The sequence below is a fragment of the Xenopus laevis genome, chromosome 8L, assembly GCF_017654675.1.
Source record: "Xenopus laevis strain J_2021 chromosome 8L, Xenopus_laevis_v10.1, whole genome shotgun sequence".
NCBI lineage: Eukaryota > Metazoa > Chordata > Amphibia > Anura > Pipidae > Xenopus > Xenopus laevis.
In genome coordinates this window covers 32099106-32124381 of record NC_054385.1, presented here as the reverse complement: position 1 = coordinate 32124381, position 25276 = coordinate 32099106, and the positions used below count along the sequence as shown (strand labels likewise).

At 41.8% G+C, this 25276-nt stretch overlaps 2 protein-coding genes across 2 annotated transcripts; both read left to right on the top strand.

Annotated features, from left to right (window-relative positions):
* Nucleotides 1-2837: 2837 nt before the first annotated feature.
* LOC121397288 (cilia- and flagella-associated protein 251-like) lies at nt 2838-5160 on the top strand. Its single transcript, XM_041573899.1, has 5 exons — nt 2838-2897; nt 3167-3226; nt 3469-3539; nt 3927-4277; nt 4811-5160. Exons 1-5 carry the CDS (start codon nt 2838-2840, stop codon nt 4929-4931), a joined length of 663 nt encoding a protein of 220 aa, XP_041429833.1. The 3' UTR covers nt 4932-5160.
* A 14516-nt stretch (nt 5161-19676) lies between these two features.
* On the top strand, nt 19677-23247 carry LOC121396980 (putative uncharacterized protein DDB_G0287113). Its single transcript, XM_041572656.1, has 10 exons — nt 19677-19695; nt 20184-20225; nt 20578-20647; nt 20755-20794; nt 20911-20998; nt 21091-21141; nt 21406-21465; nt 21609-21679; nt 22055-22384; nt 22898-23247. Exons 2-10 carry the CDS (start codon nt 20193-20195, stop codon nt 23016-23018), a joined length of 864 nt encoding a protein of 287 aa, XP_041428590.1. The 5' UTR covers nt 19677-19695; nt 20184-20192; the 3' UTR covers nt 23019-23247.
* The last annotated feature ends 2029 nt before the right edge of the window (nt 23248-25276 follow it).

Sequence of the window (25276 nt, the reverse complement as noted above, 5' to 3'; positions counted from 1 at the left end):
CTGATGAATGAATGGATCAAACAAATATGGCAGCGCAGTAACTGCACTGATTCAATAGACCACACATACAAAGCAATGCTCTGTGTACTTAATAGGCTGTGTATGTAGTGCACATCTAATTAGAAATAAATGCCATATAAACCTCACTCATCAACAAGGGACACTTCCCCTTTAAGAGCAGGGAACAGAGGTGACTTTCCACATGGAGTTTTGACAGTTGGTTTAGTCCGTTGGTTGGCACTGTGGTGAGAGGTAAGCAAACTTTCCCTCTGGGCATTTTTTAGCCAAGTAACCCTTATTTTAGTGCAAAAAGAGGGGGAATTGGGGCGATATCTGCCCCCCAGGCTAGCGGGTGTTGTGTCTCTCACTGATTTTAGTGAGTTTGGAGATTTTTTCCCTAACTTGTGCTTGGGAGATGCCTTTAATCTTAGTGTTGGTAGGGAGACACAGACCCTGGATTTGGCAATTAATGCAGGACTGTCGGCAGATATTCACATTATCTACTGAAGGTAACATTTGGGGACCCCTGTACCACAACATAAGCTGATAAATTAGTGTTCCCAGTATTGACAGGCTCCTTAGAGATTTGCCCTTTGCCCCCTGGGTGTATGATGTGCCCTGCTCTTATGTACCAACATTGTAGCTAAATACATGTTCCCTTTATACAAGTCTGGAACTAGGGGAGAACAGCAGATGCACGTGCCATGGGGACAGGCGGGGGTGATAGCAAATAAGTGGAGGACATACAGCAAGGTCCCATAGAAGAGAGGAGACTTCACCCTAGGGATTTGACAGTTAGTTTAGTCCGTTGGTTGGATCTGTGTTAAGTGTATATTCCATCTGAGAGATTTTCTGACAAACAACCTTTACTATAGTAAAAGAAAGACGGGAAAAGGTTGGGTGATGCCCCCAGACTAGCAGATGTTGCTCCTCTCCCTGATTTTAGTGAATTTGGAGACTTTAACCATAAAATGTGCTTGGGAGATGCCTTTAATGTTAGTGCTGGTTGGGAGACACAGACCAGGATTTGGCAGTTATTCAGGGCTTTCAGCAAATTGACTGTGTGAGGAAACTTCCAGCATTCTAGAGACTGAGGCCCAGTACCTGCTAGAAGTGACACAAAGCTCAAGTTTAGGGGAAAATAGATCTCTGCCTTCCTCTGTATTATATAGGAAATATTAAGTACTAAAATCATTAACTTGTCTTTTTATTCTCTTTTCTATACAGATTGCTACAGTGCTTTTCCTGCATTTTTGGACAGCGACTTCTGTGCTTCAGACCTGCCTAATAACATCTGGGTTTTTTGGCTTCTCCATTGTTCAGTTAATAACATCTTCATCTGAACAGTGTAAGAGAGAGCCAGGGGTTCCTTAGGGAAGGCCCCCCTCGGGGTGGCCCGGCCTTGTGCCGCCCCCTTTTTTTCCCCCTTAGGAGAATCTTCTTTAAGAGGTAATCTTGCAAATTCAACTGATACAGCACTTGATTTCTTCTTCAGCGAGTCTGTCCTAAATTCACTTGGGGGGTGGAGTCCCACGTGGCTTTGTGCATATGAGCCCATACGGTTACTGTATATGGGATTTATAAGAAGCAAATCCATCAGCAGCATTAATAATGGGCTTTTATCATTGAGTGGAACAATGTTTCATATAAATGGGGGAATACAGATAAGGAAATAAATGGATGGCCTGCCTTTTAGTTAACTTTTAGTATGTTATAGGATGGCTAATTCTAAGCAACTTTCAATTGGTCTTCATTAACGTTTTTAAAAGCTGCTGAAAAAAGCTAAATAACTCAAAAACCACAAACAATAAATGATAACCGAATGAAAATTGTCTGATCATATCACCCTCTACATCATACAAAAAAATAATTTAAAGGTGAACAAACCCTTTAACTGTGACTTCATTTTGCCTGATTATGTCCATTTGTCCTTTTAGATTTCGACGATGGAGAAATCATTGAGAAATCCATCTCTCAAGGTAATGCCTGTGTGTTAAAAGTTCCTCTCTCATCTGAACTGGTGTTTCCCTTTCACTCTTCTATATAAGCTCTCCATAAGCAGCTGGCTGGCTGTCTGCGCCGTTTCCTTTATACATATAGGTGGGAGCTGCCATACCATTTGCATCTGTGCAGGTAGAACAGACATCCAGGGAATCCTATCACTATGTTTATTTCCTTTTCAGAATACAATGTCCTTATTCCTGGCATGTTTGCCCCATAGAAACCCCAAACCCTTTTCTGTCTCTACTCTCCTCAGAGCGAGACCAACTATGAGCAGCAATTAGAGCCCTTTAGTATTCTGTCACTAATGCTCTTTCCTTTCACTTACAGACGCTGTACTCCGTCCTGAAGAACTTCAGGGAGGAATATACAGACTTTGAGGCCCTTGCCTCTTATTACGGTAAAATCCAATATTCTTTATCAGTTCCTAATGTTGTTAGTTTTATTATATGTGAATTCCTTTCACCCTTTAGCTCAGTATTTAATGGAAATGTGTTTTTTCTGCAGAAGATCACTACCAGGACCAAAACAGCAAGAACCTCAACCTGTAAGTAAAACATAAATGGACATGTTGGGAATCATTTGCTATTGCCCCGGGGCTAATTGCAAGGGCAATAAGGCTGGAAAATATTTTATTAATGCTCAGTGGTATTTTTCCTTTTCAGAAAACACTTCCTTCTTACATGTGTTGAGGACCCGAGGATGAGGGCTAAGGAGAACATTGCCCAATACATTTTAATGCTTGACTCACTGGTATGTAATGCAGAATAGATGTTTTGATAAATAGGGAACAAATGATATTAGATTGCCAGCTCTTATCTCACGCTTCTTTCTTTATGTTACAGGAAGTGCTCAAGAGGGAACGTGCCTCCCTCAAGAATGCCAAGCTGCCTCCTGTAAGTGTCACTAGTATTATTATTATAGGAGAGGTTATTATTCACTGTGTGTCTCTATAATAATTAAGAACAATATTATTTATTCTATCTCCTGCTCCCCTGGGAGGAGGGGGGGCATCTAAAGTCAACCATCCAAGTGACATTTTCACCAGCAATAAAAATGGGGTTATGCACAGACACTGCGTAGAGTTTTATTACAAGGGGCCAAATGGGCACAATATTGGCATTGGTACAAAGAAGCGCTTAACACTGACTCTCTTCTTCCACAGGGTCATCCAACACGACTGCAAAACCGGAGGCAGAACTATGAGTATCTGCGGCTGCAGAATGTAAGTTCACCTGGACAACTGTACATTGGGGTGATTTGGGGGCGAACTGGTTTTTCTCCCAATGATGAGAAAAGGCTGATGCTCATAATTACAATGCCTCAACATCAACTGCCGGCGGGGAATCCCACACCCTCACTGCCCTCAGCATATAAAGGTACTATTAGCACACGTACAGGCATAATCCTAATTGTCTCCATTCTTTCCTCTTTGCTCCTATCCTTGTGCCTCCCCTGTGCTGACAGACCATCAAACATCACTTTCGGCATTTCCACATCGAGCTCTTGAGGGAGCAGAAGCTGCGGGAAGCTGCTGGGTATGTACTTTGCAATTACCACTTTCAATTACAGTTACTGGCACATAACATATTCAAAAAATAGATGTTTTCTCATAGCTCTGGGTGCTTTGGCCATACTAATAATAAATAGCACAGAAACTTGTGGAACTTTTTTAGGTCCCTACAACCAAAGCACCTATCTCCGCATGTATCACTGCGTGAAACCCAGCATGGAACTTTCTCAGCTCAGTAACTGCCCAATGTGTTACAGTAGGGACAGGTGTGTAGCAGGTATAATGTTATTACTTAGGTACAAGTCTATCTGGCTATTTTAATCCTCCAGTGATCAGAATTGTAGTTGCAATACTTTGGAAACAAATGACAATAATGACTCAATATTTTACATGTTCTTCCCTTCAAACCTAGTAAGAAACACACGCACAAACAAACTCCTGCAGCTAAAGAAAAGGAGTATGGAGCCACTGCAGCAGCAGAAGAGGGAGCCCTTGCCTCACAGGGGAAAGAAGAAGGAGCAAAAGAAAAAGAAGAGGAGGAAGAAGCAGCTCCCGGAAAAGAACAGCAAGAGGAGCAACAGGAGAAGATGGAGGAGCAATCTCCTGCAGTGGAAGAACAGGCAGGAATGAAGAGGAAAAGAAATGAAGAGGAAGATCCAGCAGCGGAGAATAAAGAAGAGCGAGTAGATGGAGAAGAAGCTCCTCCGGAGGTAGAAAGGCTGACCCTCCGAAAACGGCCAAGGAAGGACTACAGAGGATTTAGGTAATGTATCTAATTATTGGCTGTTGCTTTTCATCTGCAGATGCCCCATGTTGGCCAGTGCAACTCTATTTCACTTCCTGCTGTTCCAATCATATGGGCTCTCTGCCCGAATGAGTAGAATAAAAAAATGGCGGCCACAGTGGGTATGGCTCCTTCTACACTCACGTGCTGATCGGTCATGGTGCGTAACTGCTAGGCGGGTGTAGGGGTGCCTTTAGGTTGTGCCAGGTACTCTGGGTAAGAATCTGGCCAAGACTACAGATATCAGTTCTGATTCTCTAGTAGGCCAATAAGGGGAGAGGTAGGTAACTCTGATAGGACTGCTGTAGCACTGGCTCACATATCCACCTTTGGGAATGGGTTTCTCACTGGAATCAAGACTGGCACCAGGTGATCAATATAAAATAAAAGGTGCCATGCCAGGTAGTGGATATGCTGTAGAGCCAGAATGAGCCGTTTATATAATAAAAAAAAACAAGTATTAGTCTGTAATTATTTTTTATTTTAACAATTTCTAAACTTTTTCTTTTCAGCATTCCACCAGAAGACTCTTCAGACAGTTCTGCTGCCACCAACGCAACCCTGCTCCTTGCATGCCTTCTGTGGCTGTTTGTACATATTTGTGTGTTTGTGTGTGTCTATGTGTGTCTGTGAGTGTTTGTCTATGTTTGTGTGTGTCTGTGTCTAGCCATGATCCAGGGTATAAACCGACTGCCGTTTGAAGGAGTCAGGAAGGAATTTTTACCCTCAGTTCAAATTGGCCAAGTGCTGGGGTTTTTTGCCTTCCTCTGGATCATCAGCTGTTGATTATTGTTGATGCCCAACAATAATTGGATATTTAAATCAATAAATCTCCTGTTCCCACCAACAGGTTTCCCATAAACATGTCTCTGTATTTATTGAATAACTATGGTGAATATTGAAGGGAGGGTCTCCTGTGCCTCATTCTGCTTAAGGTGACTGACCAATTGTGTGTGTGGGATGTGCGTTTGTGTGTATCTAAATAATACCGCTGGGGCTGATGAACATCTGCAAGTGCAGAACAGGGTTGGGTAAAACTGTGTGGTGTTGCTCAAAGATGGGTTTAATTGAAGAACTGGATGGTTTAATATCTCTGCAGGTGAGTTGCTATAGTGGGTTCTGCTGTGGGACTGGGTTAATATGTACATGATGGGGCTGAAATACACAGAGATAAGGTCATTCTACCTACTATAGTATTATTCATACTGAACTCTAATGATTGGAATGTATTAAATATTGCTTTACTCAATAGGCCACAATCCAACAGTATTTCTAAGATTGTGCCCCATTGATACTATAACAGGCATTTAATAAATGGATATGCTTGATATAGGGGGATGTTTATGATGGATTTGTTTTTAGGTAACTCTCTGTACAGGTTATGAGAAGCTTTTGTGGTGGTAGTGGTGGTGGGGGTCCGGCTAATGGACAGAGAAGCATTACATTCCTTCTCACCCCACACAATCCCCTCTAAGGCCGACTGTAAGCAGAATTAACTCCTGTAGCAACACAGTACTCCACATTCAGATCTCCATGGACTTTGTCAACAAAATGCATGAGGTAAAACAGGAGACCAATGAGACTATGGGGTCCTATGATGTTACATCTCTTTTCACGTGCATACCCACATCTGAGATAATTGGAAGGCAGTTAAAAGACAATTGGGCTCATTTATCAACACTGGGCAAATTTGCCCATGGGCAGTTACCTATAGCAACCAATCAGTGATTAGCTGTTTAAAGCCAGCTGCAAGCAGAACAATGAATGCAGTCATTTGATTGGTTGCCATGGGTTACTGCCCATGGGCAAATTTGCCCAGTGTTGATAAATGACCCCCAATGTGTGTAAGGAACTTCTTTGACTTACCTGGAAGGGGTATCTGTTCCTGCAAGCATTGCTGAGATCAGTGATCACAATCTCGCCACCTTTAACCCGAGCCAAATCAATGGCACCACGGAAAGAGAGTATTTTCTGGAAAGGAAAGGACAGTATACAGTATAAGTATAAAGGAACATACTGGGGGAGCTGGTACTGTGTATTATTTGGCATTTGCTAATACAGTTAACAAATATTGACAGATGTTTATAAACCAAGTGAGAATGAGGAGTTCATTGATATTGGGAAGTTGCTAAGAGATACATTGTTTCAAGTCAGAACCAGCAGTTCAGAGAACAGAAAGAGATTGACAGCCAATCACAATGACAGTTACACATCACTATAAACTTAAGAGAATGAGGAATTAATTGATAATGGAAAGTTGCTTACAGCTACATTGTTTCAAAAGTCAGAACCAGCAGTTAAGAGAACAGAAAGAGACAGACAGGTAATTGCAGTGACAGTTACACATGTCTATAAACCTAGTGAGAATGAGGAATTAATTGAAATTTGGAAGTTGCTTAGAGTTACATCGTTTAAGGGTCAGAGGTACATTGTTTCAGGAGTTAGAACCAGCAGTTCAGAGAACATGAAAGAATGAGTAATGAATGGATATTGAAAATGGCTTAGAGTTACATTGTTTCAGGAGTCCGAACCAGCAGTTCAGAGAATAGATATGAATGAGGAACGAAAGGATATTAGAAAAATTGCTTAGAGGTACATTGTTTCAGGAGTTATAACCAGCAATTCAGAGGACAGGAAAGAATGAAGACTGAATGGATATTGGGAAGCTGCTTAGAATTACATTTTTATCAGCCAAAAAAGTTTTTGAATGGAGTTCAACTTTAACCCTTTCACTGCCAGCCAATTTGGCTGATTTGGTACTTTTATGCGCTCTTTCACTTTAGGGGCCTTTCCTGGGCGGGTCTTTTAGTTTACCCAGAAAAACAATATATCGTTTTTAGGACAACCTAAGCTTTCAAAATGTGGTAGATTTTTGGTGTAATTCCACTTCTGTAAAAAGATATTGGTTTCTAAGTGTCTAAAAAATGAAAGAAAAATCATGTTTCCCCTAAATCAAACACATATCAGAAACATAATTTATTTATGTAAGAGAACACAGCAGATTTGGAATGTTCTATGTCTCCTGAATGCGCCAATACCAAATATATATAGTTTTATGGAGATTTCTCACTTGTATAGATGAAAAACTCCAAACTTATGTCATTCTGTTATCACAGAACTTCTCAGTGACTTCTAATATCCTTATCATTTAAAGTAGGGAGTATGCTGTCTCTTATAGTATATGAGTGATGCTCAAAGATCTCTGTATAACTCAACCTGCAGCCTCATGACTTTATATGGTCACAGAACCCCTCAGTGAACGCAAATATCCTTAACATTTACGGTAGGGGGCACACAATCTCTTAAAATACCTGTGTATGGTAATACAAGATGAGGGGGGCGCTAATTGAAGTCCTTGCCTAGGGTGCCAAACTACCTTGGCCCGGCCCTGCCCACGGATATGTTCTAGCGCCCGTTAATTTAACGGGCTTAATGTCTAGTAGTATATATATATATATATATATATATATATATATATATATATATAATACTAATATCCTTATCATTTAAAGTAGGGAGTATGGTGTCTCTTGTAGTATATGAATGATGCTCAAAGATCTCTGTATAACTCAACCTGCAGCCTCATGACTTTATATAGTCACAAAACCCCTCAGTGAAAGCAAATATCCTTAACATTTATGGTAGGGGGCTCACAATCTCTTAAAATACCTGTGTGATACTTAGGGTCCACTGTATAACTTAGTCCACAGTCTTGTGTCTTTTATGGTCACAGAACCCCTCAGTTACATCTAACGCCCATATCATTTAGGGGGTACAGTATCCCTAAGAGTCCCCTGTATCACTTAGCCTGTAGTTCTGCACCTTTACATGGTCACAAGCTCTCAGTGACTTCTAATATCCTTACTATTTACAGTGGGGTTGCAGTATCCCTTATAATACGAGTGATAGTCAAATGACTAATTCAGCCTGCAGCCATATGCATTTATATGGTCCTGAACCACTCAGTGACTTTTAATATCCTTAAAATTTACAGTGGGGGTACATAATCCCTTATAATACACAAGTGATACTCAGAGTTCCTTGTATAACTCTGCCTGCAGCCTTGTGTCTTTATATGGTTGTCAACCGCTTAATGAAAATGAAAATCTTTATTATTTACAGTAGGGGGTAGTGTCACTTGCATTCATCTACTAAGATCATTTGCAAGGTGTAACAATAAAAAATGTTTTTTTGTACTTTGCATTTAGCACTATGGGCTGCACCCAAAGAGCTGTGCCTTATTTTTTGTACTTTGCATTTAGCACTATGGGCTGCACCCAAAGAGCTGTGCCTTATTATGAATACACTGAATTCTGAGAGGAAGAGTGGTGAACAGCTAGTGAGAGTTTCCAGGTAGCCACATCGCTTGTGCTTCATTCAAGCAACAGGCTAGGATGTACCTGGGTCTGCAAGACAGAGAAAAGACATAATTAATAACTAACTATGGCAAGTGTTAAGCACAGAGTTGCCTTGCAGATGAAGTGCTACGCTCTGATCTTTGCAACAGATTTTTAATCTGGCTCTAAATGCTGAGTGCAACAACTGCCCTGGAAGCAAGTGCTCTGTTCATAAAGGGGCACAATTTTACATTTCTTGGTGCTCTTGAATTTGGGTCTGGGTAATGATAATTGATCCAAAAGAGTTTAAATTAATTTAAAAAAAATGAAATTGGTAGATTAGTGTGGAAAAGTGTAGAAGCTATTGTAATACACAACTGGTTTTGGTTTAGTTACTGCTAGAGATGGTCCATGGATGGAAAATTAATACTGAAACAAGAATCTAACCAACTCCGCATTTCCACTTGAAGAGTGATCAATCAAAATATTACATATTCATAAATCATCCTGTGCCAATAGTCAGCCTGTGTCTATTCAGCTTTCTTTAACCATCCCTCATCTGTGTTTCTAATATAGTTAGTTAGGCAAAAATGTAATGTATAAAGGCTGGAGTAACTGGATGTGTAACATAACAGAACACTACTTCCTGCTTTTCAGCTCTCTAAATCTGAGTTAGTTAGCAACTTGAGGGGGCAACGTGGGACATAAGTGTTCAGTGAGTTTGCAATTGATCCTCAGCATTCAGCTCATATTCAACAGCAAACAGTTATGACCCATGTGACCCCCCTCAAGTCACTGATTGGTTACTGCCTGGTAGAAACCAAGAGAGCTGCAAAGCAGGGAGTTGTGTTCTGACATCCAGTCACTCCAGCCTTTATACATTACATTTTTGGCTAACTAATGTAACTCTTATCTGGGCTATCCAGACCACAAGTAGTTGTGTCCAGCTAATGGTAATGAGCATGGGTTACATTGGAACTACAACACTTAGGCTATTTCATTGAAAGGTATGACCTGTACCTGCAGACCATAAGCCCTCATCTTGCCATAGTGTGGACAAGGATGAAACCTACGGGTTTATCTGTGAGTCATGAGGGTTTGGGCTGACATATTGCTACTGTAGCAGGCAGGTATTGGGCCTATCTTTTCCCAGGGCCATGCACACTGTTGAAACCCATTTCTCAGCCCCTCCAGTAACATTAGTTCTACTACTGTGCCAACTGCAGTGACACAAGGAGAACTAAACTCCCATTCTATTAAATAAACCCTACCCTCCATAGTCCAAGCCCTCCCTGCTCCCCCCAGGACAGGAGTTAACACAAGTAAATACCCCTAAGCCGGTAATTACCCCCTTGTTGCAGAGACAGCGCAGTGGAGCTCAAGGGGCCATCTTCAGCCGCTTCAGTAAACTCCGGGCCTTCTTCTGGTCCTTTGGTAATTTTCATCACTTTCGACGCATCTGCAGTTGTGGCAAACTGGGAAAATGCTCCAACTGCGCATGCGCCAATACGGAGCTCCCTTTATGAGATTAATAATGCCAGTACAATCAGAGTGTCTTTAGGGCAATGGAATAAATGGCGTTTGTATTGCTTCACTTTAAAATTAATGGGTATTACTACTGAATCACGGATTTGCTGAATCCATGATCAGAGTTTAAAGGAATAGTTCAGTGTGAAAATAAAAACTGGGTAAATAGATAGGCTGTGCAAAATAAAAAATGTTTCTAATATAGTTAGTCAGAAATGTAATGTATAAAGACTGGAGTGAACAGATGTCTAATAAAACAGGTAGAATCCAACTTCCTGCTTTTCAGCTCTGTAACTCTGAGTCAGTCAGCGACTTGAAGGGGGGCCACATGGTACATTTCTGTTCAGTGAGTTTGTAATTGACCCTCAGCATTCAGCTCAGATTCAAAAGCAACAGATATGACCCATGTGACCCCCCCTCAAGTCTCTGAAAAACATCTGTCTTCTGCTTTAAAGCAATGCCTTTAAGGGTGTAGGTTATAAAGGGGTTCACCCTTATGGTAACTTTTAGTATGTTATAGGACGGCTAACTCTAAGCAACTTTTCAACTGGTCGTCATTTTTTCTTTTTTAAAGTTTTTGAATTATTTGCATTCTTCTTCCAGCTTTCAAATGAGGGTCACTGATCCCATCTAGAAAACAAATGCCCTGTAACGTTACAAATGTATTGTTATTGCTACTTTTTTATTACTTATCTTTCTATTCAGTCCCTCTCCTATTCATATTCCAGTCTTAAGCACCTTATGTGGAAGTTAATTGATATTGGGAAGTTGCATTGAGTTACATTGTTTCAGGAGTCAGAAACAGCAGTTCAGAGAACAGAAAACAATGAGGAACAGAACAGAAAAAGAGTGACAGCCATCACTATGACAATTAACACATGACTGTAAACTTAGTGAGAATGAGGAATTAATTGATATTGGGAAGTTGCTAAGAGATACATTGTTTCAGGAGTCAGAAGCAACAGTTCAGAGAACAGAAAAAGAGTGACCCCCCGCAAAAAAAAATCCTGGGCCCCAGAGCCAGATTAAGACTAGATGGGGTCTTAGGTTAGGCAATGCTTTTAGAGCCCCCACCTTTATAACTGCTTTGCAATGTGGGGGAACAGCATTCACCTCAGGTCCTGTCATATTAAGGTTACAAGATCTGAAAGTGAAACGTGGGGCTAGAGGAAAGAAAGAGGCAATTTCATGTATAATATCCCTAGAACTCATAGAAGAATAGTACAGTGGCAATTCCAAGTATCAATACCCTCAGAACTCATGGAATCATGGCACAGTGGCAATTTATTGTATAAATACCCCACAGCTCATAGAAGGATGGCACAGTGGCAATTTCTTGAGTTTAGGGCACGTAAGTGTAGCGCAATCGCTCCTTAATAATCAGTAAAGGCAGTGAGGCACTCTGGATAAAAAATCAGAAGCCCTGCAGAGGTCTGGATAAGCAGCACCATCCCCTGAAATGGTCCCTGCTGGTTGCACATGCTACTGTGACTATATGGTAAGTTGGTAACCCGGAAGGGGCAGACCCTACCCCCTAATTACTAGTCCATAGATCACATGGACCCCAATTAGGGTTGCCACCTGTCTGGTTTTGACCAGGTTTTTTTTAAGGGCTGCCCACGTCAAAACTGCCTGGCTAGTTTTCCAAATTAGGAAAATTGGACAGGATTCCCTATGATTAAGGGGGCGATCAGCCAACCGCCGTTCACTACGTCCTAGCCCCTGCCAGATTCAACCAGGCCAAAAGGTGGCAACCCTAACCCAATGTAAAAAATTGCCCTATGCATATATGGGGTTGCTTCTGATCTACCACACACTCTCCCATTTGACCTGACCTGTCTGTCTATGATCAAATCAAATCCAACCCGCTCACCACAACCTCTGCCCACTTAGTGGCTCTCAAATAAAAACTTTGCAGGTATTTTAGTTCCCCTGCCAGAGGGGCTGCTGTACCATGCCATAGAAATACGTTATTTATTGGACCTGTGGGGGAGCTGTTTGGGCCTCTGCATGCTAGAAACTTTGAATGCCAGTCCGAACCTGCCTCTGCCAAGGGTCACCTGTTTGTAGTACCTTCTCCATCCCCCTTATGGTAGCTATACCCAGGGGCGATCCTGGCCCATCCGCTGCCTGCTGCTGTCCCCCTCCCCCGGAAATTCGCTCTTAAAGTACCAGGAGCAGCATTTTTGCTGCCCCTGGTACCTAGTGGGGCGCTGCCGCCTGAGGCGACAGCCTCAACTTGCCTCATTGGCGAAGCACCCCTGGCTATACCCCTGGCACACACCAATAATGCTGCATTTCCTGAAAAAAAATTAGTCCTAGCAGCTGATTCAGTAAATGCAGCAAACTCTGGGCAAAAACGAATCCAGACTGTACAAATTCAAAATAATATTATATTAAAAATTTTAAAAATGATACCAACCAATATTATTATTATCATTATTACACAGGTGGGGCGTCCCTGTTTCCCCCCACGAACACCAAGCAGTGTCAGTGTGATGGGCATTTAATAAGACGACAATGTATTTCCCCAAGCACCACACAGAAAGTTCTCCAACTCCAGCACTCCATGTCTTGCAAATGAAACGGTTTTTCAAATGAAACAGTATTCACACCTGCCACTACATTTATTTTGGGCACCATTCACGATGGAGAACATTCTAAGAACCTCAAAGAGAATGAAAGAAAAAGTTCTAACAAGGAACTGTGACTGAGGCCTTCAAAAGGAGCTCGATCTCCAGGCTTTGTGCTTAAAGTAGCCAAGTGTGAAGACGTGGAAACAGACAGGTGGATTGTAAGTACCAGCTGCTGCAAGAGCCAGTGACACAACCCACAGGCCCTCAGGTTCTCTATTGGCACACGATGGTCAGTGTGTTGTGCGTAGGGTTGCCACCTTTTAAAAAACAAAATTACCAGCCGATGAGGGGTGCCGCAAAAGGGGCGGAGCCATGTGGAGTAGCATCACAAAAGGGGCGGGGCCAACACCCGAAGCCAACGAAAATGTAAGTTTTCATCGGCGGGGGATTTTGTAAACATTGCCGGTAAATTTGTAATACCGGCCCCGGCAGGTGTTTTACCGGCCGGGTGGCAACCCTAGTTGTGCGTCACATGGCTGTGACTCCCCACTCTGCTTATCCTGCCCCAGCCGCCAGCTCCCTCAGCAGTGCGCACTCTCACGGGTAACAAAGAACTCAAAAGCACCTGATTCACTGATGGGAGAGTGAAGGATTAGGTGGACACGCCCATTCGACGTGACGTTGCTCTGCCCCAAAATTGTCCCTGCCGGTTGCACATGCTACTGAGGAATCAGGCCCCCTACCAGGCCCCCTGTACCCCCCCACGACTGCTGGCTCTGCTTCCTCGTCAGTTACGCCACTGTTAACACACACATGTAAATTCATGTGGCACAGGGTTTTTTTTTTTTTCCAAAAGAAAATTATAAGTATCAAGTAAGATAACTCAGTCCTGGAAAATAATTAGGAATTTTAAGCAACACATTTAGTGCACTACAGGTGTTGCTGGTCTGCAACATACAAAAACAGGACTTAAAGGGATGCCATCATGATTTTTATGGTATGGCAATTCTAAATTACACTGCAAATAATTAATTCTACCATGTACAATTTCATTCCTAGTCAATTTTTTAGTTGTAATATTGGTGTGTACGCAGCCATCTCAGGTCATTTTGTCTGGTCATAGGCTTTCAGAAAGAGCCAGTGCAGCACTACGGAACTGCTTTCGGACAGGCTATTGTCCTACATAATGTAACGACAGTCTCTCCGTGACATGTTTTTTTTTTTACTATTGAGTGCTTTTCTTATATCTACCAGGGAGCTGTTATCTGGTTACTTATCCATTGTTCTGCTGATGGACTGTTGGTGTGTGTGTGGGGGGGGGGAACCCAACTTGCGGTGCAGCAGTAAAGAGTGACTGAAGCACAAGTCACTTGACTGGGGGGACCTGATAAATTGACAATATGTCTAGCCCTATGTCAGATTTCAAAATTAAATATAAACAAATCTGTTTGCTCTTTTGAAAAAGGGTTTCAGTGCAGAAGTCACGTAGTAAGGTCCACAGGTCCCTGGTGCTCCAGCGAATGCGTATGTGCACTTGTGGGGGGCGTGCGTGTGAAAGCATACAGCTGGCGCTAGGACCTAGAGGCTTCAGGGTGCCTCTGAGGGAAATCCAGCCGTGATGATGATGATGATGTCAGAGGAGGGCACAATGATGTTAGTTGAGGTTATGATGCTGGAGTTTCACTTCCAACTGGCTGGATTTCTGTCCAGTATTTTCAATGTTCTAAACTGGATAGAAAGTTTTGAACCGGACAGTCCTTTTAAAACTGGCATGTCCATTTTAAAACTGGACATGTGGCAACCATTGCCCTGTCTATATTCTGCCTGATAAATAAGCCCAAAGTATGGGAACTATTATAAAGAAACCAGGTATCCAAAAAGCTTTGAAATACATTCTGTAAAAATAGAAAACTGTGCTTGATGATAAGTAAGCCATGTTGAAAAAAAATCAAGGTGAATATCATAATATTTCGATGTCTTTCATTTATTGGTCACACTCACACAGATACTAAGGCATGCCGCCCACGAGTCACGCCTTTTAGTAGGACAGTCCGGATATTCTGAAAACAACTCATAGTTTGCTAATCCATGCTGCGAGGCTGTGACGTCACGCAGTACGTACCGCCTTTGGGGCGTGATTATCTTAATGCACAAGTGCGAGCTGCAAATAATAAGCGGCGTTCTGTGGTGGGGCCGGCAACTTGGCAAGATGTGTGCTCTGCTCACAATTTTTATATTCGGTGCTCGGGCCCCCTGTACTCCCAGGCCCTCCGCGACTGCTGGGTCGGCTTCCTCTGTAGTTACGCCACTGGTGACAGCCAATCACTATGACTGTTACACATGACTATAAACCTAGTGAGAATGAGGAATTAATGTATATTGGGAAGCAGCTTAGAGTTACAATGTTTCAAGAGTCAGAACCAGCAGTTCAAAGAACAGAAAAGAATGAGGAATAAATGGATATTGGGAAGCTGCTTAGAGTTACATTTTTATTTACCAAAAAAGTTTTTGGATTGAGTTCCTCTTTAACCCTTTCACTGTCGGCTGATTTGTTGCATAGGTATTCCCCTGTACTAAGCACAATTCAACAGGAACAGCCCCTAAGTTTGCTGTACAGAGAGCCAGTACAGAGAGTCCTGGCTTTCTTTATGGCAGCTGAGATTCTAGTTATCTGTATAACAGATATGATGTATAATATGAATTCCAGGGGTCCACTGAACATTTTGTTGCCCATTGTACATAGGATTAATAAAGTATCTGGCGTTTAGACACCCCAAAATGACGTTAGTGCATACACATGCCTCTGCAGCTGTATCTGGGGTGCACAGGCGTCTCAGAAGATACTCACCAAGTTCCGCTCCTGACTTTGGCAAAGTTCTCGCTTCGTTGGAACCAATTTAAAGCTACGACTTGGCTGCTTCCTAGACTTGATTCTTCTCTTCTCCTCTGGCTTTGAGGTTTCACTGACTTGGGACTAACCGGCTTCACGTCTTTCTTTTCCCTAGAAAAGTTTGGAAGTGTAAATTTGCTGTTAGATGGCTTTCTCCTGCCAAGATATTGCACTTTTTTACTGGCTCTCTGGAACAAGACTTGTGTTTAAAGGGGTGTTACACCTTTAAGTTAGTTAGTATGTCATAGCATGGCCGATTCTAAAAAACTTTTCAATTGTTGTTCATTATTTATTTTCTATAATTTTTTCAGTTATTTGCCTGCTTCTTCTGACTCTTTCCAGCTTTCAAAAAGGGGGTCACTGACCCATCTTAAAAAAACAAATGCCCTGTATAGTCATTGATACTTTTTATTACTCTTCTGTCTATTCAGGCCCACTCCTATTAATATTCCAGTCTCTCATTCAAATGCATGGCTGCTAGGTTAACTTGAACCCTAGCACCCAGATGGCTGAAATCGCAAATGGGAGAGATGTTGAATAAAAGGCTCAATAACTCAAAAACGATAAATAATGAAAACTGATTGCAAATTGAAGGGGGGGGGGTCTACCTGGGGTGGGGGGTACAAGTTTTTTCCCACCACAGGTTGAATTCTCCTTTAAGGGGTTCAAAAAGTAAGCACAGAAAGTTCAAGAGGAGCTAGAGAACCGAGTTACAGCCCTACAGGATGAGCTGGCTGTCCACCAAGTTTAACCAATTGCAAAGCAGCGCAGGAACAACTCAATATTCTTGATTTTGAGAGCAGGCAGGGAGAATGCTAGCGCACCTGGATAGAGTACAGACAACCACATTCCATTACGCTACTAAAACTAGAGAACTAACAACCGAACCAACCCATATACAACAAAACTCTAACAGACTTCTATGTCTCCCTATATAGCTCCAGGCTAAACAAAGACAGCCTGTGAAAAATACACCAATTCCTGCACTCCCTTAACTGTCACAAACTTTAACCTGACCATGCCAGTGTTTTTAGACTCAGAAATAACAGTGACTGAAGTGCAGAAGCCATAGACTTGTTCCCTAATGGTCTGCCCATAGAATTCTACAAGCCTCACAGTAAGTCCCATCATATTGAGCTGACATTAAGTAATTATCTTTATTTAATAACTCATCAGCCTTATATTGTGACATTTATATTCTGTATATTGTGAGTGGGTCCCTAAGCTCAGTAAGTGACGGCAGCACAGAGCATGTGCAGTGAATCAGCAGAAAAGAAGATGGGGAGCTACTGGGGCATATTTGGAGACACAGATCTTTACTGCTTTAGGGCTATGGTTGCCTTGGGCTGGTACAGAAGCACAAAACACAATGTACAATATTTCTAGCTAATTCTATAGTTCAACATTAGTTTGAAGGAACCACAGTGATATGGATAACCCACTGGTTGCACTGGTACAGTAAGGCCACTCCAAGCGCAAATTCTCACTGGTGTATAGGAGTATCCAGGAGTATATAAACAATAAGTCTGAGTTCAAGTGCCTGGTAGCCTGGGAAGCGGAGGTGGACAACCTGACAGATACACAATGGCAAGAGATATTATAGACTTAAAATCCTACAGCTTTATCTTGTGTATAAGGCTAATCATACCCAAGAAAAGTTGCACAGAATAAACCCGGAGATTTCACCACTATGCCTTTGCTGCAAACAGCATATAGCTGTTTCACAACCTTTTGGAATACCCAGCACTCCAAAGATACTGGGCAGAAATAGTCTCTACCCTACATGAATACCTACCTGAGAAGGTCGCTTTTTTTGTCACAAAACAGGAAAGTAAAAAATGTTTTCCCCTTCCCACCCCTAATTTGCATATGCAAATTAGGGTTAGGATTTGGTTCAGTATTAGGCCGAACCTTTGGATAAGGATTCAGGGAATCGGCCAAATCCAAAATAGTGGATTCGGTGCATCCCTACTTTATACCCTATGACCTACATCCTGTCTATAAGGCAAAAAACCCCAACCCTCATCCTAGAACACCCACTGATACGCAATAGCTTAATTATATGGCACCAGCTAAACAAAAACTGTTCACTGGCTCCATATACATCACCACGGACCCCAATAAGAAACAATACTGACTACTTACCTGGGATTGAAGATAAGGGATACAAAACTGTTTTTGGGCTCCAGAATCTTCAATCGAGGCACCTTCTAGGCACGGAAAAAGACCATATCCCCACGTTCCTAGAAAACAAAGAAAAGCAGTGAGTTGGGAACAAGTGGAGGTACCTACAGCTGAAACGTTATATCAATAGGAAATACTGTGTGTAGACCACTAACCAGCTTTGAAACATATAGCGCTATAAATAGACGTCACAGACTCTTTCTAACGTTGGAACACAAACTCCCCAACTAACCCAACTGTACTTGTCTTGGGAAATGGACTCAAACCTCAATCCCTGAGCAAGATTGGCTGGACATATTCCAAATAATAAAAAAATGCTCAATAAGCAATAAATACAATTGTAACCCCCATCTCTACCTGAAGAATGGATGCCCTACAAGCAAAGGCCCAAACCGGTTGTACCAGACTAAGCAACAGAAGCAGCACTGATTGATACCATGGCTGATGAATGAATGGATCCAACAAATATGGCAGCGCAGTAACTGCACTGATTCAATAAGCCACACATACAAAGCAATGTTCTGTGTATTTAATAGGCTGTGTATGTAGTGCACATCTAATTAGAAATAAATGCCATATAAACCTCACTCATCAACAAGGGACACTTCCCCTTTAAGAGCAGGGAACAGAAGTGACTTTCCACATGGGGATTTGACAGTTGGTTTAGTCCGTTGGTTGGCACTGTGGTGAGAGGTAAGCAAACTTTCCCTCTGGGCATTTTTTAGCCAAGTAACCCTTATTTTAGTGCAAAAAGAGGGGGAATTGGGGCGATATCTGCCCCCAGGCTAGCGGGTGTTGTGCCTCTCACTGATTTTAGTGAGTTTGGAGATTTTTTCCCTAACTTGTGCTTGGGAGATGCCTTTAATCTTAGTGTTGGTAGGGAGACACAGACCCTGGATTTGGCAATTAATGCAGGACTGTCGGCAGATATTCACATTATCTACTGAAGGTAACATTTGGGGACCCCTGTACCACAACATAAGCTGATAAATTAGTGTTCCCAGTATTGACAGGCTCCTTAGAGATTTGCCCTTTGCCCCCTGGGTGTATGATGTGCCCTGCTCTTATGTACCAACATTGTAGATAAATACATGTTCCCTTTATACAAGTCTGGAACTAGGGGAGAACAGCAGATGCACGTGCCATGGGGACAGTCGGGGGTTATAGCAAATAAGTGGAGGACATACACCAAGGTCCCATAGAAGAGAGGAGACTTAGGGATTTGACAGTTGGTTTAGTCCGTTGGTTGGATCTGTGTTAAGTGTATATTCCATCTGAGAGATTTTCTGACAAACAACCTTTACTATAGTAAAAGAAAGACGGGAAAAGGTTGGGTGATGCCCCCAGACTAGCAGATGTTGCTCCTCTCCCTGATTTTAGTGAATTTGGAGACTTTTCCCATAAAATATGCTTGGGAGATGCCTTTAATGTTAGTGCTGGTTGGGAGACACAGACCAGGATTTGGCAGTTATTCAGGGCTTTCAGCAAATTGACTGTGTGAGGAAACTTCCAGCATTCTAGAAACTGAGGCCCAGTACCTGCTAGAAGTGACACAAAGCTCTAGTTTAGGGGAAAATAGATCTCTGCCTTCCTCTGTATTATATAGGAAATATTAAGTACTAAATTCATTAACTTGTCTTTTTATTCTCTTTTCTATACAGATTGCTACGGTGCTTTTCCTGCATTTTTGGACAGCGACTTCTGTGCTTCAGACCTGCCTAATAACATCTGGGTTTTTTGGCTTCTCCATTGTTCAGTTAATAACATCTTCATCTGAACAGTGTAAGAGAGAGCCAGGGGTTCCTTAGGGAAGGCCCCCCTCGGGGTGGCCCGGCCTTGTGCCGCTCCCTTTTTTTCCCCCTTAGGAGAATCTTCTTTAAGAGGTAATCTTGCAAATTCAACTGATACAGCACTTGATTTCTTCTTCAGCGAGTCTGTCCTAAATTCACTTGGGGGGTGGAGTCCCACGTGGCTTTGTGCATATGAGCCCATACGGTTACTGTATATGGGATTTATAAGAAGCAAATCCATCAGCAGCATTAATAATGGGCTTTTATCATTGAGTGGAACAATGTTTCATATAAATGGGGGAATACAGATAAGGAAATAAATGGATGGCCTGCCTTTTAGTTAACTTTTAGTATGTTATAGGATGGCTAATTCTAAGCAACTTTCAATTGGTCTTCATTAACGTTTTTAAAAGCTGCTGAAAAAAGCTAAATAACTCAAAAACCACAAACAATAAATGATAACCGAATGAAAATTGTCTGATCATATCACCCTCTACATCATACAAAAAAATAATTTAAAGGTGAACAAACCCTTTAACTGTGACTTCATTTTGCCTGATTATGTCCATTTGTCCTTTTAGATTTCGACGATGGAGAAATCATTGAGAAATCCATCTCTCAAGGTAATGCATGTGTGTTAAAAGTTCCTCTCTCATCTGAACTGGTGTTTCCCTTTCACTCTTCTATATAAGCTCTCCATAAGCAGCTGGCTGGCTGTCTGCGCCGTTTCCTTTATACATATAGGTGGGAGCTGCCATACCATTTGCATCTGTGCAGGTAGAACAGACATCCAGGGAATCCTATCACTATGTTTATTTCCTTTTCAGAATACAATGTCCTTATTCCTGGCATGTTTGCCCCATAGAAACCCCAAACCCTTTTCTGTCTCTACTCTCCTCAGAGCGAGACTGACTATGAGCAGCATTTAGAGCCCTTTAGTATTCTGTCACTAATGCTCTTTCCTTTCACTTACAGACGCTGTACTCCGTCCTGAAGAACTTCAGGGAGGAATATACAGACTTTGAGGCCCTTGCCTCTTATTACGGTAAAATCCAATATTCTTTATCAGTTCCTTATGTTGTTAGTTTTATTATATGTGAATTCCTTTCACCCTTTAGCTCAGTATTTAATGGAAATGTGTTTTTCCTGCAGAAGATCACTACTGGGTCCAATACAGCAAGAACTTCAACATGTAAGTAAAACATAAATGGACATGTTGGGAATCATTTGCTATTGCCCGGGCTTATTGCAAGGGCAATAAGGCTGGAAAATATTTTATTAATGCTCAGTGGTATTTTTCTTTTTCAGAAAACACTTCCTTCTTACTTGTATTGAGGACCCGAGGATGAGGGCCAAGGAGAACATTGCCCAATACAGTTTAATGCTCGACTCACTGGTATGTAATGCAGAATAGAGGTTTTGATAAATAGGGAACAAATGATATTAGATTGCCAGCTCTTATCTCACGCTTCTTTCTTTATGTTACAGGAAGTGCTCAAGAGGGAACGTGCCTCCCTCAAGAATGCCAAGCTGCCTCCTGTAAGTTTCACTAGTATTATTATTATAGGAGAGGTTATTATTCACTGTGTGTCTCTATAATAATTAAGAACAATATTATTCATTCTCTCTCCTGCTCCCCTGGGGGGGGGCATCTAAAGTCACCCATCCAAGTGTCATTTTAACCAGCAACAAAAATGGGGTTATGCTAAGACACTGCATAGAGTTTTATTACAAGGGGCAACATGGGCACAATAATGGCATTTGTACAAAGAAGTGCTTAACACTGACTCTCTTCTTCCACAGGGTCATCCAACACGACTGCAAAACCGGAGGCAGAAATATGAGTATCAGAGGCTGGAGAATGTAAGTTCACCTGGGATCACTGTCCCTGATGCTTTTCTTGGGTGTTTAAAAGGTACTATTAGCAGCACATATACAGCCATAATTCTAATTGTCTCCTTTCTTTCCCCTTTGCTCCTATCCTCGTGCCTCCCCTGTGCTCACAGACCATCAAACATCATTTTTGCCAGTTTGAAATCGAGCTCTTGAGGGAGCAGAAGCTGCGGGAAGCTGCTCGGTATGTACTTTGCAATTACCACTTTCAATTACAGTTACTGGCACATAACATATTCAAAAAATAGATGTTTTCTCATAGCTCTGGGTGCTTTGGCCATACTAATAATAAATAGCACAGAAACTAGTGGAACTTTTTTAGGTCCCTACAACCATAGCACCTATCTCCGCATGAAACCCAGCATGGAACTTACTTAGCTCAGTAACTGCCCAATGTGTTACAGTAGGGACAGGTGTGTAGAAGGTACAATGTTATTACTTAGGTACAAGTCTATCTGGCTATTTTAATCCTCCAGTGATCAGAATTGTAGTTGCAATACTTTGGAAACATATGACAATAATGACTCAATATTTGACATTTTCTTCCCTTCAAACCTAGTAAGAAACACACGCACAAACAAACTCCTGCAGCTAAAGAAAAGGAGGATGGAGCCACTGCAGCAGCAGAAGAGGGAGCCCTTGCCTCACAGGGGAAAGAAGAAGGAGCAAAAGAAAAAGAAGAGGAGGAAGAAGCAGCTCCCGGAAAAGAACAGCAAGAGGAGCAACAGGAGAAGATGGAGGAGCAATCTCCTGCAGTGAAAGAACAGGTAAGAATGAAGAGGAAAAGGAATGAAGAGGAAGCTCCAGCAGCGGAGAATAAAGAAGAGGGAGCGGATGGAGAAGAAGCTCCTCCAAGGAAGCGGCCAAGGAAGGACTACAGAGGATTTAGGTAATGTATCTAATTATGGGCTATTGCTTATTATCTGCAGATGCCCCATGTTGGCCAGTGCAACTCTATTTCACCTCCTTCTGTTCCTATCATATGGGCTGCCCAAATTAGTAGAATAAAAGAATGGCGGCCACAGTGGGTATGGCTCCTTCTACACTCACGTGCTGATCGGTCATGGTGCGTAACTGCTAGGCCGGTGTAGGGGTGCCTTTAGGTTGTGCCAGGTACTCTGGGTAAGAATCCAGCCAAGACTACAGATATCAGTTCTGGTTCTCTAGTAGGCCAATAAGGGGGGAGGTAGGTAACTCTGATAGGACTGCTGTAGCATTGGCTCACATATCCACCTTTGGGAATGGGTTTCTCACTGGAAGCAAGACTGGCACCAGGTGATCAATATAAAAATAAAAGGTGCCATGCCAGGTAGCTGAGAATGAGCCTTTTATATAATAAAAAAACAAGTATTAGTCTGTAATTAATTCTTATTTTAATCATTTCTAAACTTTTTCTTTTCAGTGTTCCACCAGAAGACTCTTCAGACAGTTCTGCTGCCACCAACGCAACCCTGCTCCTTGCATGCCTTCTGTGGCTGTTTGTGCATATCTGTGTGTTTGTGTGTGTCTATGTGTGTCTGTGAGTGTTTGTCTATGTTTGTGTGTGTCTGTGTCTAGCCATGATCCAGGGTATAAACCGACTGCCGTTTGAAGGAGTCAGGAAGGAATTTTTACCCTCAGTTCAAATTGGCCAAGTGCTGGGGTTTTTTGCCTTCCTCTGGATCATCAGCTGTTGATTATTGTTGATGCCCAACAATAATTGCATATTTAAATCAATAAATCTCCTGTTCCCACCAACAGGTTTCCCATAAACATGTCTCTGTGTTTTTAATTGAATAACTATGGTGAATATTGAAGGGAGGGTCTCCTGTGCCTCATTCTGCTTAAGGTGACTGACCAATTGTGTGAAGGGATGTGCGTTTGTGTGTATCTAAATAATACCGCTGGGGCTGATGAACATCTGCAAGTGCAGAACAGGGTTGGGTAAAACTGTGTTGTGTTGCTCATAGAGGGTTTAATTGAAGAACTGGTTTAATATCTCTGCAGGTGAGTTGCTATAGTGGGTTCTGCTGTGGGACTTGGTTAATATGTACATGATGGGGCTGAAAGACACAGATATAAGGTCATTCTACCTACTATAGTATTATACATACTGAACTCTAATGATTGGAATGTATTAAATATTGCATTACTCAATAGGCCACAATCCAACAGCATTTCTAACAATGTGCCCCATTGATACTATAACAGGCATTTAATAAATGGATATGCTTGATATAGGGGGATGTTTATGATGGATTAGTTTTTAGGTAACTCTCTGTACAGGTTATAAGAAGCTTTTGTGGTGGTAGTGGTGGTGGGGGTCCTGCTAATGGTCCTGGTAACGAGAAGCATTCCATTCCTTCTCAACCCCACACAATCCCCTCTAAGGCCGACTGTCAGCAGAATTAACTCCTGTAGCAACACAGTACTCCACATTCAGATCTCCATGGACTTTGTCAACAAAATACATGAGGTAAAACAGGAGACCAATGAGACTATGGGGTCCTATAATGTTACATCTCTTTTCACGTGCATACCCACATCTGAGATAATTGGAAGGCAATTAAAAGACAATGTGTGTATGTAACTTCTTTGATTTACCTGGAAGGGGTATCTGTTCCTGCAAGCATTGCTGAGATCAGTGATCGCAATCTCGACACCTTTAATCTGAGCCAAATCAATGGCACCACGGAAAGAGAGTATTTTCTGGAAAGGAAAGTATATAATTATAAAGGAACATACTGGGGGAGCTGCTACTGTGTATTATTTGGCATTTGCCAATACAGTTAACAAATAGTGACAGATAATAGCAATGACATTTCCACATGTTTATAAACCTAGCGAGAATGAGAAATTAAAGGGACAGAGACAATCGCAATGACAGTTACACATGACTATAAACCAAGTGAGAATGAGGAATTAATTGATATTGCGAAGTTGCATAGTTACATCGTTTAAGGGTCAGAGTTATGTTGTTTCAGGAGTCCGAACCAGCAGTTCAGAGAACAGAAAAGAATGAGGAATGAATGGCTATTGGAAAAATTGCTTAGAGGTACATTGTTTCAGGAGTTATAACCAGCAATTCAGATAACAGAAAAGAATTTGGAATGAATGATATTGGGAAGCTGCTTAGAGTTACATTTTTATCAGCCAAAAAAGTTTTTCGCAAAAAGCATTGGTTTCTAAGTGTCTAAAAAATGAAAGAAAAATCATGTTTCCCATAAAAACAAACACATATATCAGAAACACAATTTATTTATGTAAGAGAACACAGCAGATTTGAAAAGTTCTATGTCTCCTGAATGCGCCCAATATCTATATATAAATATATAAATATAGTTTTATGAAGATTTCTCACTTGTATAGATCAAAAACTCCAAACTTATGTCATTCTATTATCACAGAACCCCTCAGTGACTTCTAATATCCTTATCATTTAAAGTAGGGAGTACGTTGTCTCTTATAGTATATGAGTGATGCTCAAAGATCTCTGTATAACTCAACCTGCAGCCTCATGACTTTTATGGTCACAGAACCCGTCAGTGAAAGCAAATATCCTTAACATTTACGGTATTTACAGTGGGGTTGCAGTATCCCTTATAATACGAGTGATAGCCAACTGACTAACTCAGCCTGCAGCCATATGCATTTATATGGTCTCAAACCCCTCAGTGACTTTCAATATCCTCATAATTTACAGTGGGGGTACATTATCCCATATAATACTTGGGTGATACTCAGAGTTGCCTCTAGAACTCAGACTGGAGCCTTGTGCCTTTATATGGTCACAGAACCCCTC

Bases quoted from the DNA above. Each gene is read 5' to 3' on its own strand.
- LOC121397288 (XM_041573899.1), top strand. From the start codon at position 2,838: ATGTTACAGGAAGTGCTCAAGAGGGAACGTGCCTCCCTCAAGAATGCC. The intron at 3,227-3,468 runs GTAAGTTCACCT...CTGTGCTGACAG, and splicing joins AGTATCTGCGGCTGCAGAAT to ACCATCAAACATCACTTTCG. The intron at 3,540-3,926 runs GTATGTACTTTG...CTTCAAACCTAG, and splicing joins AAGCTGCGGGAAGCTGCTGG to TAAGAAACACACGCACAAAC.
- LOC121396980 (XM_041572656.1), top strand. From the start codon at position 20,193: ATGGAGAAATCATTGAGAAATCCATCTCTCAAG. The intron at 21,142-21,405 runs GTAAGTTTCACT...CTTCTTCCACAG, and splicing joins AGAATGCCAAGCTGCCTCCT to GGTCATCCAACACGACTGCA. The intron at 21,466-21,608 runs GTAAGTTCACCT...CTGTGCTCACAG, and splicing joins AGTATCAGAGGCTGGAGAAT to ACCATCAAACATCATTTTTG.